Genomic DNA, 19,337 nt, shown 5'->3' with positions numbered 1-19,337 from the left:
AAAACTAATGAAAAGGGCTTGAAAACTTTGAGTTTTAATGATAAGGACAAAATAAAGGGTAAAGTGAATAGTAGCAGGTTTGACTTTTTAGTGTAAAAATGTGGTTTTTCGTTAAAGTGAACAGTACCGTGGGCTTTTCGTTAAAACTCCCATTATTAAAATCCATTAAACTTCGTATAACAAGAGTAACTTGTATAGATGAATTTACACTATCGTAGCATATCGTTTCAATAAATTTCATATTTTACTAAATTGAAACACCAGGTGATAGTGGACATCTTCCGTATATTTCCTTTTCTCTACACAATACATACCCTTAAATTGCACGGTGCCGCCGCCTGCCATCCTTTCCAAGGCCCCAAGGCCCCAAGCCTTGTTGGTGTTGGTTAGGCTCAGCCCAAAAAGGGATCATATCTACTTTAACCGTTAACCTCAGAGCTTCGATTCCATGCTCTGCTTCCCCAACCTCATATAGTGCACCCCCATCTACCTTCCTCCCTTCTCTCTCTCCCTCTCGATGTTTCGCAGATTCCTCACCTCCTCTCTCTCTCGCTCTTCCCCTCCTCCCCTCCTCCTCCTCCGCCCCAAAATCCTACCATCCCCCAATTCCCTCCACCGCCCCTACCCAAAACCCACCCTCTCACTTCCCTCCAACACCCGACCCTTATCCTCCCAAATGGGCGACGCCCGTCGACCCGGTTCGGTTCCCATTCCCCACATCGAAAAAGCCGACCGCTCCGAGCTCCTCCGCGCTCTGGAGTCCTCTCTGGGATCGGCCTTCAGCTCCGAGCCGCTCTGGCCCAGCCCAATCCCCCTAATTATCGTCATCAGCGGCCCCAGCGGCGTCGGGAAGGACGCCGTCATAAAAAAGCTCAAGGATTCCAACGAGAACTTGCATTTCGTGGTAACGGCGACGACCCGCGCAATGCGTCCCGGCGAAGTTCACGGCAAAGATTATTACTTTGTGAGCAAAGACGAGTTTTTGACAATGGTGGAGAGGAACGAGCTTCTGGAGTACGCGCTGGTGTATGGAGACTACAAGGGGATTCCCAAACAGCAGATTAGGGATGAATTGGGGAAAGGGTACGACATCGTTTTGAGAGTCGACATCCAGGGTGCTCATACTCTGAGGAAGATTCTTGGGAACTCGGCTGTTTTCATATTTTTGATGGCGGAGAGTGAGGCCAAGCTTGTGGAGAGGCTGATTGACCGGAAAACCGAGACGAAGGAGTCGCTTCTTGTGAGGGTTGCGACGGCTAGGGAGGAGGTGAAGCACGTTAAGAATTTCGATTATGTGGTAGTGAATGCGGAGGGGAGGTTGGACAATGCGGTGAAGTTGGTGGAGTCCATTATCGACGCGGAGAAAGCTAAGGTGCAGCAGAAGAGTTCTGTGATATAGCTGTGGAGGTAAATGTGGTAGCGGGTCGAATTTGTGTTTTACGAGTTTAATTTTAGTTATAAATTGTTCAATTTGAATGGATTAGTTTCGCGTGTGGCAGAACGCACGCTATGATCCAAGTTCTAATGGTTTATAGGAAGTTGTTTATTTTGTAACAATTTGAATGTGAATTTTAGAACCTAGGAAAATCAACTGCTTTAAGTAGTTGCAGTTCACAGAATCACAATGTGCTGTTCAAGAAATTGGAAGCAAGCTATTATCTTTATCGAAGTTATCTTTATTAAGCATGTATGCACACCAATGATCCTTGAGCACACGGTGTTAGATATGATCGAATTTGATGCCCTAATTAGTGGAAGGTATGTTGATTATGAAATATTCGGGTTCATTGGAGATGTTTATGGCACAAACTTTTAGTAAAATGAGTTCGTTACGAGATAAGCAATAAGAAGTGATATCTTTTATTGCTGTACAACCCTTTGATAACCATTGTGCTCCATACTGAACCAAAATGCTTCACTTCACGCTGGCTTTGCTAAACGTTTACAGATGTCCTGTCTTTGTATATTAGCAGGACATTTAAACAGGTGAATTAGAGAAACCGATCTATGTTAGCTTTGGCATGTTTAGAGTGAAATCTGGTTTTGATCTCCTTGCTATCAGATATCATCTATGGCCGTCTAAATGCCGAACCTGTCTGCTCAACCTGCCTATTCTGGTATTCCCCATCTTATGCTCAACTGGTTCAAAGAATTATCTGGTTTTGTTTGTCACTTGAAGGCTGCAAATATTTACTGAACCATTATGCAAATTCTGTTAGTTAATCTAGTGGCCATTGACATGGATCTGTTGTGTTGTAGCTAGGCTTGTTAAACATGCATAAAGTTCCTATTTTTATATAATTTCTGCTCATGGGCTACATAGTTTTCCCAATTCATAACCCAAGCTGCTCACCGGTTGGATTTTCTTGGTCATGTATCGATAGTCCAGAATTAGATTTTGCATCATACATTTAATTTTATATTTTCCAATGTATAGACTGCTATGTTTCATGATGATGTTTAAGTGGTTAAGTTCATAATTCAATCCTACCCCATTGTCATCTCTTTGTTTGTCTTGAATTCGTATAGATTAAACGCTGATGTGTGTTGACGTTGACTTCCTCTTGCCATCCTATAGCTTAATAAGCTTCGAGGCACACTTTAGTTTTTGTTTTCTACTTTGAGCTGGAATTTAGATATGAGAGGGACCTGAAGTGCTTAGTGTTGCTTGTTTTTGCTGTATTCTGTTTGTTCTGAAAATGCCTGAGAACGTTGGTATATGCCGCTATCTGTTTTTTTTTTCGTATGTCAGCAACTGTTGCTGCTATTCTATATAGTATTAGTCAGTCTGAATTGAAGATTCAATTTTATGTGATGAGTTGATTTGGTTGATAGTTTCGAACTTTCGATGCTGCCCCACGGGAAGATTGGTCATTACCTGGCTTAGGTAGAAGAATTTGATCAAGTTGTCTAAAATATGCCTTCCTCCCTAGCACAGCCAAATTGTCTTACTCTAGCATCTAACCTAATCCATAGGACTCATTCAACACCCATGACTTTAAACTCGAAGTCTACCCAAAACAGCAGACTCATTCAATACCCAATTCTAAAATGTTGCTTCCACCACTCATTCCACTATTATGGAGAGATTACCTAAAACTTAGATACAGCTGTGGCGGCATCCCAAAACAATCAAGTACTGTAACTATTTGATTGGTTAGGAATACAACTACAGACTACAGTGGTGTAGTATCATTACGTAGAGGTGTTCCAAATAAACCGAAAATCATGTAACATGATTTAATGAATTAGTAGCATCACGTAGCCGTGTTCCAAATAAACCGAAAATCACTCGGCTCGAGACTTTCTATGTACGTGGAATTAACTAAAAGGAACCAAGTTTAGAGCCAATAAAGATCAAATGCAACCTTTATTAACTAAAACTAAAAGCCACGGCCTTTGAGGCTTATTAGCTGTTGCCCAAAACACTCTTCCACAGAAATTGGATCCGTGCACTCAAACTCAAAAGGGTTTGTAGGAAAGCAGGGAGCGGGACCCATCTGAGCCTTCAACTTGACACAAATGAACTTATAACCCTTTTATGCAAGATTTGATCCAGATAGAAGCGTTATTATTCTTTAATTCGTTTAATTTGACAGTTGAAAATTAAGAGGAATGTATCAAAAGTAAAAATGAATGTCTAGATAGAACTAATAAAAACCTTTTTCTGCAAACCATGACCAACTAATTTGCGAATCCTACACATAAGAGGAATATTCTTTTTAATATATCACTATCTTTTTAATAAATTGATCTTAGAGGAACAATTATGCTGGCTTATGCATGTATATGATTAGATGGAGTTTTGAATTATTATTCTTTCTTTTTTTTTATAAACGATACCATAATCTATATTAAACTATAGGAAGGGAGATTTGAACACGAGAAGTATCGGATGTAAGAGCAAATGCTCTGGAGTTTTAAATTAATTAATATGACTCAAATTTTGGTTAGTTTAAAAACATTATGTCCTCATATCCTAACCATTATCAGATGCTTAGTTGGCATAATATATTAATATAGCATTTCATTGGAAAGTTTATCTAATAAGAGGAAGATTAGGAGGAAATTATTGATTAGGAGCTACTATTATATAAAAAAAAGACAGATGCGGATATCTCTAAGAATCGTCAAAACAAAAGGAAAATACTCAGGTCCTTCTTTTTTACAGCTGTTTGACGTGCATAAAATTTCTTTTATGTTTACTAAATTGTTTTTGTACATGGATCAGACTGTGATTTGCAGAAGCGATTTTTTGGAAACATAATGTCTATAGAAAAAAACAAAAAAGTATAAGTCAATGTCTCCAGGCTACGAGACATGGTAAAGTGGAAATTTGAGAGAAAAACACCATGCAAATTCCACCCTTTCTTTCTTATTGGTTTTCTTTCAGATAAAGTGAAAAGTTATATATAAAGGGCACTTTTTGCTTATTGAAAGTAGGTAGGCTTCTCTGTTTATTAGTTGCTTTTATCAACTTTATTCTAATATAATGCCATGTATACAAAACTTATGCACAATATTTCGGAAGAGGATCTGTTCCGGATCTTAGCGTTCGGAACCTCCTCATCAAGTAATTTGGGCCGCTGATTCGTGTGCAAGTAAAATTAGTGCCGTCGGTTGTGTGTGGTGGACCAGAAAAATAAATTAATAGAAACCGTTGAATTTAATTTATGCAGTCCAGATTGTTTGATGAGAAGGCGGATCCTCTTCCCAATATTTCATGATTGGAACAAGACATCATACCAATAGTATCATCATGGTATGAAAGTTATTCTCCAACTTAGGAGATTCAACATTATCACTCACGGTTCATCTTTTCTTCTTTGTTTTCTCTTCAATTCTCAAATATTTCAATGTAGTTAGTATCGTATCAAATCCAGATTGTCCTGTGTGTGAAGCACAATGATCACATGTGCTCCACGACACCCAATTTGTGTTGTCCATGTACTAGACTTGAAAATTCACCATATATTAAGAGAATTGTTAGAATGGATCCCGCATAAAAAAAAATACTACTCTAACCAATTTGACTACGACGCTAATCAATAAACTAATTAGTGGAAGCAAGAAAGAGACGTTGAATCTAAGGGAAGAAGAGCAAAAACTGAATTTCCAACAAAACATACAAACTTAGGAGTTAAATAAGGAGGAAAATTACAAAAGCAAAATATGACGTTCACTCTTTCCTCTCCATTTCCACAGATTAAACGTGCTCCCCAAGCTCATTTTCCGCCATCCTTGTTTATAAATCCATCCCCTCATCCTTTTCTACGGCTTCAATTCTATCATCTACTTCTGCAATACAATCATATTTGATCGAAAATCGAGACCGGGAGAGGAGGAGAATCGGAATTGAGGGCCACGAGTGTTTCCGCCATCTAGAGGAGCTAATCTCGCCTAATCTTCTACGTTTGAAAAACTAGAGAGAGAGAGGGAGAGAGAGAGAGAGAGAGCAACATGGTTGAGCATAATAACTCAGGAGAAGGTGAAGGAAGCATTCATTTGCAGATTGACGAGCTTCTTCATCCCCGCCTCAACGAAACAAGCAGCACCACGATCAACACAGTGTTCGAGCCTCAGAACAGCATTGAGAAGACAGACAGCAGCGCTACAGCTTCCGTTGGTCCTCCAACTGCACAGCCAGTCCCAGCACCAGAGAAAAAGCTGACCCTTTTCGCGCTCCGTCTAGCAGTGCTCGAAAAGACAGCAACCGGCCTAGGAACCCTCGGTTTCATCTGGGCAACGGTGGTTCTGCTAGGCGGTTTCGCCATTGTATTAGACAAGACCGACTTCTGGTTCATCACGATCATTTTGCTGATAGAAGGGACAAGAATTTTCAGCAGGAGCCATGAGCTGGAGTGGCAGCACCAGGCCACGTGGTCCATAACCGATGCTGGTATCAACAGCTTTCGTGAACTGCGAATCAGCTCAAGTGCCGTGATCCACAGCATCAGAGCATTTTTCAGGCCTGTGCAGAAACTTGCAGTCAGGAAACAAAGTCAACGCAGCAGAGACATTACGAGGACTAATGGAAGTTCAGAGTCGTCGCGAAACTCTGATCTTCAGAGGAAGATAGTCCGGACTTGGACTAGCTCGGAAGTCCCTCTCCTGCCTTACGCGCAATGGATTTTTCGCGCAAAGCATATAAGTAAGCTGCTCTACTGGCTCCAGCTCCTGTCCGCCTCATCATGCGTGGCTCTTTCGCTGGTGAAGCTCGTGAAGCACAACTATGGAGAGGTCGCAAAGGGGGACACTGACAAGAGGAACAGGCAGTCTGCTCTTATTATATTTTATTCGTTAGCATTGGCAGAAGCTCTGTTGTTTCTTATGGAGAAAGCTTACGGTGAGATTATGATAAGCTATTGTAAATTGTTGGAGGAGGTGAACGAGGAGTGTGATTTGGGGCCTTCGGGGTTGGTTTCGGTTAGGAGGTTTTTTTATGATGCGTATTCGAGGTGTGTTGATGGAAGCATTTTTGATGGCTTGAAGATGGATATGGTTACTTTTGGAATAGACTTGTTGGGTTCGAATTCCCCTGATGAGAAGCTCATTGGAGCGAGAATTCTTCGACAGTTTTCAATGAACCATCGGTATTCAGATGATACATTGCAGAAGATCGGTCTAAATATTGCTGTGATTGAAAGATTGGTTGAGATTTTGAATTGGACAGATCAAGAGGAGGAGGAGATCAGAAGGTCAGCAGCACAGATTTTGTCAAAACTCGCTGGCAAAAATCAGAACTCCATTCGGGTAGCTGGAGTTCCCGGCGCAATGGAATCAATCTCATCTCTGCTCCAAACCTGCAGGAGCTCAAGTGGTGCAGCTGACGAGATCAGTGAAAACAGGATCATTTCTGACCACCCAAACTACGGATTCTTGACATTCAACCATTTGGGATTACTTATTTTGAAGAAACTTGCGCGTGTTCACGACAACTGTGGGAAGATTGGAAACACAAGAGGCCTCCTGCCCAAGATCATAGACTTTACGCATGCTGACGAGAGGCTTCTAAAAGAAGTGACTGATATGCCACACGATCAAATACTGACGCTGAAACGATCACTCCAGTTGGTGAAGAGGCTTGCAAGCACAACCGGAAACACAGGAAAGAACCTAAGGAGAAATCTTTCGGAGATAGTTTTCACAATCAGCAATATTAGAGATATTTTGAGATATGGAGAGAAGCATCCAATGCTGCAACAATTGGGAATTGAAATCTTAACGAGTTTGGCGCTGGAAGCAGATGCAACTGAGAGAGTAGGTGGAACAGGTGGAGTTCTTAAGGAGTTGTTCAGCATTTTCTTCAACAAGGGAATGCTGGAGAATAATAAACAGGTGAGGACCAAAGCTGGAGAAGCGCTGGCTATGCTGGTGTTGGAGAGCAAGAATAATTGTCTGCGGATATTAAAATTGGGAGTACTGGAAAACCTCGTTGAAGCTCTTGAGGTTCAATTGCTTCGTGTAAATGCTGCTAGGATTCTTAGGAATCTGTGCACCTACAACGGCTCAAACTGTTTCCACCAGCTGAAGGGAATTACAAATGCAGCACCTACAGTAAGTTCTTCCTTGCCACATTACCTACCTCTACTTTTATTCGGCATTAACATATGTTAAGTACGAGTAATGTTTTCTTGCCAAAGAATCTGATATATATATGTTTGACAAATCAACTATAACATGTGACTAGAGTCGCTGTAGGTTTTTTTTCTGCACTAGAGACTCATTTCTTATGCATTTGGCTTCGATTGCAGGTGCTTCGAGCAATCACTTCAGACGAACACAAACTGCAGGAAGCAATGGTAGGACTAGCAGCACCGGTTCTTACATTCTTGTCTCCCGAAGAATCAAACCTCATGTTTAAGAAAGCCGGAATCACTGAGGGAGAAGTGGCAAATGAAATAGTCCAGATTCTGAAGAAGTACAGGCATCCACCGATCAAAGTTCCAAGAATAAGGAGGTTTTCCATAGAGCTGGCAATTTGTATGATGAGAGACAAACCGGAAAACGTCCGAGTTTTCAGGGATTTGGGGATGGAAAAGGAGCTGGATTTTGTGCTAGAGACAACCGCAGAACTCGAAAGCTTCAACATTTTCTCTGGTACCGTAGGAATAAGCCGGCACAGCACGACGATCCATTCGCTGGTAGAGACTGCCTTGGGGTTGCTAGCTGAAGGGTCAAATGATGCAGCATAATGCAGTATTCATCAAATTCATTACTTATGTTTGCCCTTAAATTCATCAAATTCACTTAAACACATATTTGAACTCCGTTAATTTTTTGGAGAAAGTTCTTGTACTGTAAATTAAACCGTAAACACGATACACAAATTATCACCATTCAAATTTCTACTTAACCGGAGGAAGTTGTTGCCTTTTGTCACGACATTATCAATAGCATTCACCCTTACACCTGAAGTCCTGAGTCCGTTCACCAACCATAACTTGTTCAAAATTATACGTGGTACATGTGAAAGGAAGATATTGACCGATAATTTGCACATCAGAACACCGAGAAAAACAAAACAATATATTCATTTGTGTTGTGGACACTGAATAAGAACCCAGAACCAGAAGAAACCTTTTTTTTTATGTTACAACTAAAATCAATACAATTTTCACAGCAATCTTTCTTTTCTTTTCCGTTTTCCGGTTCGGGTTTTCCTTTTCCAGACGAGCATTTTACAAATCATGAACCCTGATATTTTAGTTACAAACAAATGCAATCATATTGTCTACGGACAAAACGAAAAAAAATAAGGAAAAGAGTCATCTATCGACTGTGGTTGTTTCTAAAGAAGTTAAAATCCCAACGCCGTATCAAACCATCCATGACATTGCTTGCAGGATTTTTTACCACCGTTACTGTGGCTGTCGTTTTGGCTGACAAGTCACCATCTGATGTTCTTTGGATGCTTTCTGATGTATCGCTTTGGCTAGATGCCCCAGCGCTCCCATCCATTATGGATAGAGGCGTTTGTGATGCAGGTTCTGTTGTTGGAACCCTTGTAGGAGTTTGATCTTCAGGTCTCGAATCGTGGGATTTACTTACTGAAGTAGAAATAGATTCTGTTTTCGAGGATCCCAAGTGCCCAACTGAAGTGGAAGTAGATTCTGTCTCCAACAGCTCTCGCTTCTCTGCAGTAGATGCATCATCAGGCTGGTCATCTTTTTGCGACAAATTTAAAGAATCAGGGGTATCCCAGGGCGGTTGTTCATCTGCCTGAGGGCCTCTCATTTCTAAGTCTTTTAGTGATAACATCACTGCTTCCATTAACATCTGGTAATTTGGACGAGTTAAACGTTAATTCAAATTCAGCAGTCATTCAAAAAGGTCCTGAATCCAGAACTCATCTAGATCAACTATATAACTCACCCTTTCTTCCTCATCGACATCACTTGGAAAACCTTCCAGGTCATCAAGCTGGTATTCTACATACTGATCATCGTCCATCGTGGTTGGAACATGGGGCCCACAAGGACTGCCATTAGCAAATTCAAAGCTAATCATATCAGAAGATGATGGGCCATTATCAGTTTGTCCATCCTGCACCACCATATATAATCAAGACATTTAACTCTGTTATGTTTATAGTTAACAGATAGAACCAGACATGATGACTTCGAACTACTCTGGCACCAATGCACCATAAAATTTGTGAGCCACAACATGTACCAATCTGTCACAAGTATCAGCTACAGCGGCACAAAGGTTTTTTTTTATTAATTTGAGTGATTATTTCAGAATACTGATCAAGTGACCAGGCATATGTCATGTTACTGCATCATGTTAATTACGAGGAAGAAAATTTGGGATTTGGAAGCAGTTTCATAAGAGAAAATGCAAAATACCTTGGATTCGGATTGGCCATCGGTAGATGAAATGCCAGAAGGAACCTGAGGAAAAATCATAGAAGATAAAAAGAAAAAAAATATAGTTAATCCACCTGCAGAACAGTAAACATCATTCAAAATGCTTTATTCTGGATCGTTTTTCATTTGTGCAAACAAATTAAGAATGAACTAATTACTAACCTCCATCCGACTCATGGGTCTTCTTGAACGGAGTTGTCTAATGGCATCCTGTTGGCCGCTGCTAGGTGGTGCTTCTGCAGGTAAAAGTAATCAATAGGAGATTAGCCAAATAAAGAGCCTGTGCACTTGAGAAGTTAAAGAGAAAATAAGGCACTTTAATCACCTGTAGCAGCAGTTGAACATCCGTGATCATAATCAGCTGTGTGCACACTTCTCCAACTACCCTGCAGGTACAGCAGTCAACATTTGAGAAGGGCTGTGAACGCTAAATCTAGCAATTCTTATACAATAGAAACTTACAGCCAAATGAATCACAGTTTTTTTTACCTTACCAAAGGTCTCGTGTAAAGTGTCAAAAAATGTTTCCACAACCTCATCCTCCGGGGGTTGCAAAACATTGTGGAAAAAGATGTTTATAGAATCAAAGTAGAATTGAGGTCGTGGAGAATTGTGATCTCCCTCAAATTTGATGATGTTTTTGTCTCCCTGCAAAGTTCTCATTTACATAAGGATATTTGGAAGACAGAATGATGAAAACCAAGGGAGAGTAGAAGCAGGAGGCATCTCCTTTTATTATTGGGGAGGAGAATCTAACTTGGGAGCTCTTCTACAATTGGATATGAAATACCACTAGACTAAGTGCTAGCTGGTTTGTGTAATGATACCAAACTCATTAGACGTCACAGAAAATTGAGAGTTCTAATTTGTTTCAACTCCATGTAAACACTGTGTGAGACACTACACGCACCCAAACATTGTACGAGACACAGATTCACCCATAAGATGCATGCCAGAATGTATATCATGCCAAAATTATAGTAATCACATTATGGATATTTACCATATACGCCTCAAATATACGATCTGAATGATGGGGTTGTATGAAATCATCATCAATGGCATGCCCAAACAAAGCTGGAACAAAGCAAGAGCTTGCCACCTAATAAAAAAATATAGTCAACCAGAAATTAAGAGAATGAAATATCGTGACAAAGAACATAAATTTGTGTTTTCTATTCCAATGTGTTTTGTCCTAGATTCAAAAACATTCATAGATAAGGTACCTTAATGGTGTTCAGGTTCATTATGTCAAATTTTGCCTTTTTCTGGATAGCTCTCCGCATGTATTGGATTGCAAACTTCACCTAAGTAAGCAAAAAAAAAGGTCAAGGTCAGAGGTTATAACAGTCATGACTCAGTATGCGGCTACAACTGATAAACAACAAAACTTCATTGCCCAATATAGGCGAGAACTGATAGCGACCATCAGAAAGGCTTTAATTAAAAGCAATCTATTCCCCAATATGCACCAAAATTCAGTTGCAACATCCCAGACAATTAGACATAGGATCTACTTACAGTGAACTTAGGCAAACGAATTTTGTAAGTGTCCACCAATTCCATCATCAAATCAACCAAATCAGAGAATGGACTGTCAAGAACCATTCCTGCTATTGAAGGATCCTCAGCTCCATACAAAAGACTGCCAAATATGTATATGGTTAAAAGCAGATACGCTAACCCTCAAGTAATAACAAAGATCCAAGTATTGATGCAGAGCGTACATCTGGTTTCATATGGTTCATTTACTAAAATATCTTATCACCACCTTGCACACCATAATCTCTTCACTTGTTGTTTAACCTAATGGACTCTTCAATTGTTGTTATTATGGTCGTCAATGTTACCCGTATTTTATTATACAATCAGTTGAGGAGGACAATGGCCACATGCAAACACTTAGGGGAATATTACATATAATACAAGCAAAAGTACAGATTGATTAGATAGTTTCAAAACCACAGGTGCCATGTGAGGCTTTGCAGCCATCAAGTTACGAGCTCATGAAATGGTCATAACTCTAGCCACCATACCAAGAACCAGAAGAAATGATGAACTAATTACTGGCCATAAAAATCTTCCAGAAACATCGATACGCCTTTTTTGTGTTTCAAAATTTATTCAACCTTCAATACAATTAACTGAAAGATCTCCTACATCTACATTCATATATGCACGTTTACAATTAAGCAATAAGTGAATGAGCAAAACCTAGTAACAGCACCCATTGAACGGCCCCACAAACCAATCAAAGATACATTTCCATCTGCTCGCAAATAATCAACCACAGTCTTCAGGTCGTCCTTCTGAAAAATAGTTAGAAAGTCAGGTGCCAATTCCCTTGATTCAGAATGGTAACTACATGCATAAATAAGGAGAAACACAGAAAATTTCATAAAGAAGTTAGCATTCATCTTCACAAAGACGGTTTTGACAAACCAAGAAAACGTATGGAGCACCCTCAACGATATATTAACTACAATTTTGGATACTCAATGGACCAATTCTTAAATTAGTCTCTCTTCTATGTGGGCTCATTATTACACCTTCCATTTCAACTTACAAATTCTTTAAGTCAACAGTAGTCGTCATACAATATAGAAATAACGTGGAAGAAACCCATTCCACGTTGTTGTGCTCCGGTCGTTATGATGAATCTGTTACAAATAGTTATTGAGTACTTACTTCATTCCACCCTAAAGTCACATGATCTCCTCCGGAGATTCCGGACCCGGAGAAATCAAGAGTGAAAACTGTAATATTTGATGGAAGCAAAATAATGGCTGCTTCACTGGCATCAGCCCTGCACCCACTGTCAACACAATATGCTGCAGTCAGTCACGTTATATTCTATGGAGGAAAAATAAAAAGGCATAAAATATCATTTAGATCTGAGGGACATAACAAGCATACACATGAGTGATGACATAGCTATGAAGTATGCTTCACACGTGTGATATGTGCAAATAATATCAGTAGGGTTGCTGAGGACCATTGAATCCCAGAGCCCATGTAAAGACAACTAGGTTTTCTCTTTTGTACGTAAACCTCAAGAGAATAACATAATTTTGTATTATATTCTTCTACAGTGAATCATTACTGGTATAAGATTGTGACTGGATGTACTCTTCCAGGCTATATTAATATGAAATTCTAAATCAAAGTGACCATTACGGATAAACATCGCTTGCATATCCTAGGGTTAAAAAGAATGTGAAACCAGAGGTAACTATGACCTTCAGTATTTGTCGAGCAACCTCATTTTCTTGGTGAAGATTAAGGGCATTTAGAATTGTTTCGTTACTAGTTACTACATGAAATCCATATTTTAGCAGTAAAATCACAATCTTCCAAGTTCTGAAATGTCAGAAAGGCTGTAAACACTGGATGAAACGCCCATGAAATAAACAATGAAACTCAAACTAAGCATAAATTTTCATACCTGTTTCCATGACAGTATATTACACAAGGCAAAGGCTTTTCTTCTGGACTAACAATGGGCGTGTAATGGCTACACTTCAGGACATCTCCCCGACTATTTTTCAACTGCAGGATTTTCAAACACCATTATATCAAAAGGTGACAAGTGACAACCACAGGAATTCTCAAGTCATAAGCAGGCAGAAAGTGAATATCATTCAGAAAATAATGTGCAAGATAAAAAAATTCTGAGACAAACAATCACAAGGGTTGCATATCCAAAAGGTTTTTACGCCCTCCAACAGGACGAACACTTGTAAGTTCAGAAACTGAAATAAAATACTTAATCTACCTTCCGTGGACATACAGAATATGGAAAGCTTACCTCCACATCTTTTCTTTGGTACCATTTCCCTTTCAGTATGAACTCTTGATCCAACAAATCATTTTGTGGGTCGTACTCAGCCCTGAAACCAAACACCCGTAAACTCATATATTCTTCAAACAGTTACAAATCATTTCGGTTTCTAATTCTGAAAGGCAAAGAAATCACTCAAAGTATCATGTTCAACAAATAAACTTCACAAAATCTTAAATTAACACCAGAACAAATATGGGACAGAGAAATACCGAAATTACACAAAATGATCTTGCTTTCCAACATACGAGGAAGGAGAAGAAAAACAGAAACAAGGTTCAACTCCACCTCTACCATAAAAAAATACGCTAATCAAATCAAATTTCAAATCATATGCTTTCATACTCTATTTCTTTCTACTAAAAAAGAGGAAATAGTAGAAAATTATGAATTCTAAATAAACAAATAGTTGAATTGGGCTAATTCAGCAAAAGGGTTTCTTTTTCCTTGAGAACCCAAACAGGAAAGCAACTAAAGATTCAAACTTTCATCTCCAAATCCATCTTTCTCAGCAACCAAACACAGTAAAAACAAAAACCCATCACAAAATCTAATCCCAAAATCCAAAAAATACAAAATCTAAGAGCTACAGAGTAAACTGAGGGCTAAAGGGTAATTGTTCACCTGGGAGGCCGAATAATAAAGTTGACTAGCTGTTCCATGGTTTCAAAAAACGATCTCCCTCTCCGAGCTGTTAGCTGTTCTTCCACAGATTTTACTTCTTTCAGCAAAAAATACAATAAATATTACAAAAAAAACAAATTAAATTACAAAAAATAATACCTGAAGAAACAAAAATTGAACTTGATGGGTGATCAGGAGTTGCAGAGACCAATAAGAAAACAAGAAGAAGAAAGGACCCGCCCGGTGCTGTTGGGGTGGAAATATGAGAAGAATTTTGTGTTTGCTTCCTTGCAAACAAGAAGAACAAAAAATACGTATTTATTTAAGTATTAATTATTATTATTTAATTAATTTGATTGCTGTTGTTCTTTCCTTCCGAGTCCCGACGCATGTCTCTCTCTTTGCCTCTCTGGCTCTTCTTCTTTTCTTTTCTCTAACCTCCCTCGCTCCTCGCACGTGTTACGCATACGTCTCCATTTCAGAGCTGGAACCGGGTAAAAGGGTCGGGTTTTCAGTGCAAATGTATTTTATATTCAATAAAAATGTATTGAAATATATGCGATGAATTATTAATAGAAACTAATTAACTGTATTTATTTTAATACAAATGAGAGATAGTGGTTTCCTACTTATAATATTATTTTGTTTATTTTTTTATTAACACTCCACTTATTGTTGAATACACTCCACACAAAAGTTTATTGCTAAGTGGCTTATATACCTAATATAAAATGACTATTTAGGCCTAAAAAATTTCTAAATACACCCCAAGTTAATTTAGACTTGTATTCTAAGATTGCTTTTCTTCAAGCTCTCAAAGTCACTCACGTCCTTCATTATAAAACAAGATCCTATCTACTAAAAGCACAATACATGGAAAAATATTATTTTTCATCCTCGTTCTGCAGATCTTTAATTTGCTTGATTCTATGATGAGATAAATTTTAGAATTGGAAAAAGGAAAAGGAAACTGGTCAGTTTAAAGCCAGCAATACTTTTTTTTTACTTTGCAGGTGCAACCTAGAAGAACAACTGATATAATAAAATGCAATGTGTTCACAAATTTGGCTTTGACCATGATAGAACGCCAAATAGTTGTGCATGTGAATTCATATATATTCGGACTGAGAAGGAACGATACAATCTTATATGCAATCCAATTATCAAATAATAGATCGGCAGAAGGTATGGGCTATTTAACCCCACCGGATGACAATGTTATAAATTGAATAGAGAATAGGGAAAAAATTTGTTTCATACTTGACTCCAGTTCCTTTGCTTGTTCATCGCCTTATTCGTTCTTCGTATTGATGTGGGGTTTAAGTAGAGCGTATGGGGTGTACATATAGAATATGGGGTGTGAGGATAGTATTGGAAAACATGTGGGGCGCATTAAGATAAATTTTGATTTAAAAAGTATATGTGGAATGTATTAAGTATGTGGGGTGTAGTTAACAAAACGTAGGATGTGAATAAAACAACCATTTTACTTTTATTTTTATTTTTAATCTGATTTTGTTGATATAAATTCCAATACTATTTCTCTTTTGAAAATAAATTTTTAGAGGATAGTTAATTGTTCAGTTGTTTGTGCGGAACACTCTTTTTTTCCTTCGATCAAATTAAAATTCCTAACAAAATTTTTATTGAGAACTATTAAGAACCATATCCTCATCATTTATACGGTATCTCTCCATTCAAAGAATATCGTATCATTTCTAAAAAACCACAAATGCAAATGGATTATAGCTTACGTAGGGTATTAAATTAGGACAGCTTCTGACTTTTTTAATCAAAGATTGAGTAGATAAAGTAAAATAGGTAATGATAACGACCAATTACCAATGTTGGTAATTCATGATGTGAAGTAGCACCCACCTTACCAAATGGTCTCCCACTTTGTGTCACGGGATCATCCATTTGCCTTCAAGTAATAAGCAAATCAATCACTCTAGTAACCACCTTGATCACTTCGAGAAATGATAAGACCAGTGGTCCAAAAACTACCAAAAAAAAAAAAAAAAAATGTTAAGAGTAGCTAGTCATTTAAAGGGTCGAATAAAATATGTTAAGAATAGTCGTTTACTCGTACATAAAAGACTAACTCAAGCATAACGATTATTCTCATGTCCAACTCCGACAACAAGAAAAATTTGTCACACAAATAATTGGGACTCGTTTCGAAATACTTCTAAAATGACTGGAATCGTTTTTTGTGAAAATATTTTTTAAACTAATCTTTAGTAAAATTCAAGTGTATTATAGAAAAACACTTTAAATATTTGATACTTCTTCCAAAAAGCACTTAAAGTGTTTTTGGAATCAAAAATCAATTTCACTAAAAACCCTTTCAGCTATTTTAAAAGCACATTCAAACGAGCCTTTAGTTTGTAGAAGATACAAATAGAAAGAAAAAATTAATTGTTATAAAGGAATAATTAACAATTGGAGATTTTGTGTAATCATGTTTAAGGTAAGTGATGTCATGCACATAAACACAAGTATTGTTATTTTCTAGCCCATCATCTGACCTAGTTTGTTGGATTCGTAATCGGATCCTCGCCGGATCCTCTTTGTGAAGATTTCGGGAATCCATGAATTATATCCGTTTATCGTACATCGTGCTATCATAAATTATTTTACATATTTTTATTTAAAATTAAATACAAACAATATCTGATAAAAACATTATGTACGATGAACAGACACGGTTTACATATTCCTAAAATCCTCACCAAAAAGATTTGAAGAGAAATTAGATTCTACAACTTTAGTTTGGATTTTGCAGATGAATAATTTGGATACAAAATATATATTTTAGAGGTGAAGTCACTTGCCAAATAATGTATTGGCCACCAAAAATAGGATACAATTTAAGGCCAAAACCAACAAAGGTAACGGTCCAATTGCATCCTTTAATTTTAGCTTTAACAAATTATATAAGGGTGGGGTACTTTACTCCATATTGTTTTGTTTTTTCTTCTTAAATAATAGTAGGGTAAATTACATAGTAACCTCTCAGGTTTGAGGTCTATTACAACCCCATACAACATCTTTAAAACATTTCACTTTCATACCTCACGTACTGTTTTATTTCAAAATAATACATCCGTTACATTTTCCATCCATTGATCTATTAAGCGCTGACATGGCTGCCAAATGTGTGCCACGTGGCAAAAAAAATATTTAAAAAAAAACCTGAATCTTCTAAATTAAAAAAAAAAAACCAAAAACAAAAGCTGAAACCCAGAAAAAAATAAAATAAAAAATAAAACCCTTTAGTTCGTCTTTCCCCCTCCTCCTCCCTTTTCTTCTCCCCCATATTCATCTTCTTCCCCCAACCCCCCACCTGCAACCCAAAAAAAAAAAAAAACTCAGATCCCTTTTACGCTAGGTTCGTGAGGTGAAGATGGGAGGAATGGGTGTTGGATTTAAGGAGTGGGGTGTGTAGAGGAGGGAAGAGGGTGGTGCGGAGGGAGAGATGTGGTTTTCTGAGTGTGTGTGGGGGGCGGGGGAATAATTGGCGAGGTCAGTCACGGGAGGAGGGGGAGGGTAGGGGTCAGTCGAGGGAGGAGGAGGAGAGGGGAGATGAGGGTGGGGGGAATAATCAACAAGGAGGTGGGGTGGTTTTTTTCTTCATGGGTTTGGGGGGTTGTGTGTCACATCCCGGCCCGGGGTCCACCACATCCCGGGCCCGCTCCACCACCGTAGCGCGATATTGTCCGCTTTGGGCCCCGACCACGCCCTCACGATTTTGTTTCTGGGAACTCATACGAGAACTTCCCAGTAGGTCACCCATCATGGGATTGCTCTAGCGCGCTACTCGCTTAACTTCGGAGTTCCAATGGAATTCGAAGCCAGTGAGCTCCCAAAATGCCTTGTGCTAAGTAGGTATGAGAATATACATTTAAGGATCACTCCCCTGGGCGGTGTGGGATGTTACATTGTGGGCATTTGTTTCAGCTTTTGTTTTTTTTTTTTGTTTTTTTTTTTTTAAGAAAATTCAGTTTAAAAAAAATTTTAAAAATTATTTTTTTGCCACGCAGCACACATTTGGCAGCCATGTGGCACAAACGTGGCAGCCACGTCAGTACTTAACGGATCAATGGATGGAAAATGTAACGGAGATATTATTTTGAAATAAAACAGTACGTGAGGTATCAAAGTGAAATGTTTTAAAGATGTTGTATGGGGTTGTAATAGACCTCAAACCTGAGGGGTTACTATATAATTTACCCATAATAGTAATGATAATGTCATCCCACTTCATTGTGGCCCATTGGAAACTAGACCCTACAAGAAAAAAGAAGAAAGTCCAATTTCAAAATATTCACTAGGTTTTCTTCGTTGCAAGACATGATAGTCGCGGAATATGAGTAACCAGTCAACTAATCACTCATATCGTGCAACCATCCTGTGTTGGAAAATGACTTCTCATCGCAGAAAAGATATTACATGAACTCTCTTAATAAGTTATTTAGTGCAAGAATATGAACATGAGTTTTCGGTGAACTTGCATTAGCTATTTGGACCAATTAGTCTAAGAAAGCCTTATAGGAAGATGAATATGAGTTCTTGTTGATAGAGGAGTCTATCATAGTGGTGAACTGATATAGATTAGGAGACATAAGTTGTTTCCTACAGGGATTTTAATAGGGAATCCTTATTGGATTAGGAGAGATATATGTCTATATATATGTTGTAATCTTTGCTCTCACAGATACACGCTCGATTAAGAACCAAGTCCTATTCTTAGTTAAAGCATTAAGTAATCTGACAGAGAGGAGAAGAATTGCAGTGCACTGAGCTTGGACAGCAGCAGCCATGGCGTTTTCCAATGGAGGTACATCAGGTTAGTGTGATTGCAATAGTTTACATGCAATAGGTTTTGTGCTTTCTTGATTGTGATTACTGCAACTTAATCTTGTTCTTGGCTATATAAATCTTAAATGTAGAACATAGAAGAATGAAGTACATAGAAAAAAAATGAAGCTAAGATA

At 38.4% G+C, this 19,337-nt stretch overlaps 3 protein-coding genes across 3 annotated transcripts; 2 read left to right on the top strand and 1 right to left on the bottom strand.

Annotated features, from left to right (window-relative positions):
• The first annotated feature begins 430 nt into the window (after positions 1 to 430).
• On the top strand, positions 431 to 1,683 carry LOC103453053 (guanylate kinase 2, chloroplastic/mitochondrial-like). Its single transcript, XM_008392586.4, has one exon. It carries the CDS (start codon positions 518 to 520, stop codon positions 1,397 to 1,399), a length of 882 nt encoding a protein of 293 aa, XP_008390808.3. The 5' UTR covers positions 431 to 517; the 3' UTR covers positions 1,400 to 1,683.
• Positions 1,684 to 5,117: 3,434 nt separating this feature from the next.
• Positions 5,118 to 8,339, top strand: LOC103453052 (uncharacterized). Its single transcript, XM_008392585.4, has 2 exons — positions 5,118 to 7,557; positions 7,755 to 8,339. The coding sequence occupies exons 1-2, from the start codon at positions 5,461 to 5,463 to the stop codon at positions 8,193 to 8,195; spliced, it is 2,538 nt and encodes an 845-aa protein (XP_008390807.3). The 5' UTR covers positions 5,118 to 5,460; the 3' UTR covers positions 8,196 to 8,339.
• Positions 8,340 to 8,509: 170 nt separating this feature from the next.
• Positions 8,510 to 14,844, bottom strand: LOC103453051 (uncharacterized). The gene is made up of 15 exons (XM_008392584.4): positions 14,497 to 14,844; positions 14,338 to 14,411; positions 13,681 to 13,762; positions 13,318 to 13,421; positions 12,561 to 12,687; positions 12,087 to 12,181; positions 11,394 to 11,517; positions 11,099 to 11,179; positions 10,876 to 10,974; positions 10,362 to 10,520; positions 10,198 to 10,258; positions 10,035 to 10,108; positions 9,852 to 9,896; positions 9,376 to 9,546; positions 8,510 to 9,279 (listed from the first exon to the last, which is right to left on the bottom strand). Exons 2-15 carry the CDS (start codon positions 14,373 to 14,375, stop codon positions 8,773 to 8,775), a joined length of 1,767 nt encoding a protein of 588 aa, XP_008390806.3. The 5' UTR covers positions 14,376 to 14,411; positions 14,497 to 14,844; the 3' UTR covers positions 8,510 to 8,772.
• Positions 14,845 to 19,337: the final 4,493 nt, after the last annotated feature.

This window comes from Malus domestica, chromosome 13 (genome assembly GCF_042453785.1).
Source record: "Malus domestica chromosome 13, GDT2T_hap1".
NCBI lineage: Eukaryota > Viridiplantae > Streptophyta > Magnoliopsida > Rosales > Rosaceae > Malus > Malus domestica.
The sequence above is the reverse complement of the archived record's forward strand: the minus strand, read 5'-3'. Positions and strand labels throughout refer to the sequence as shown.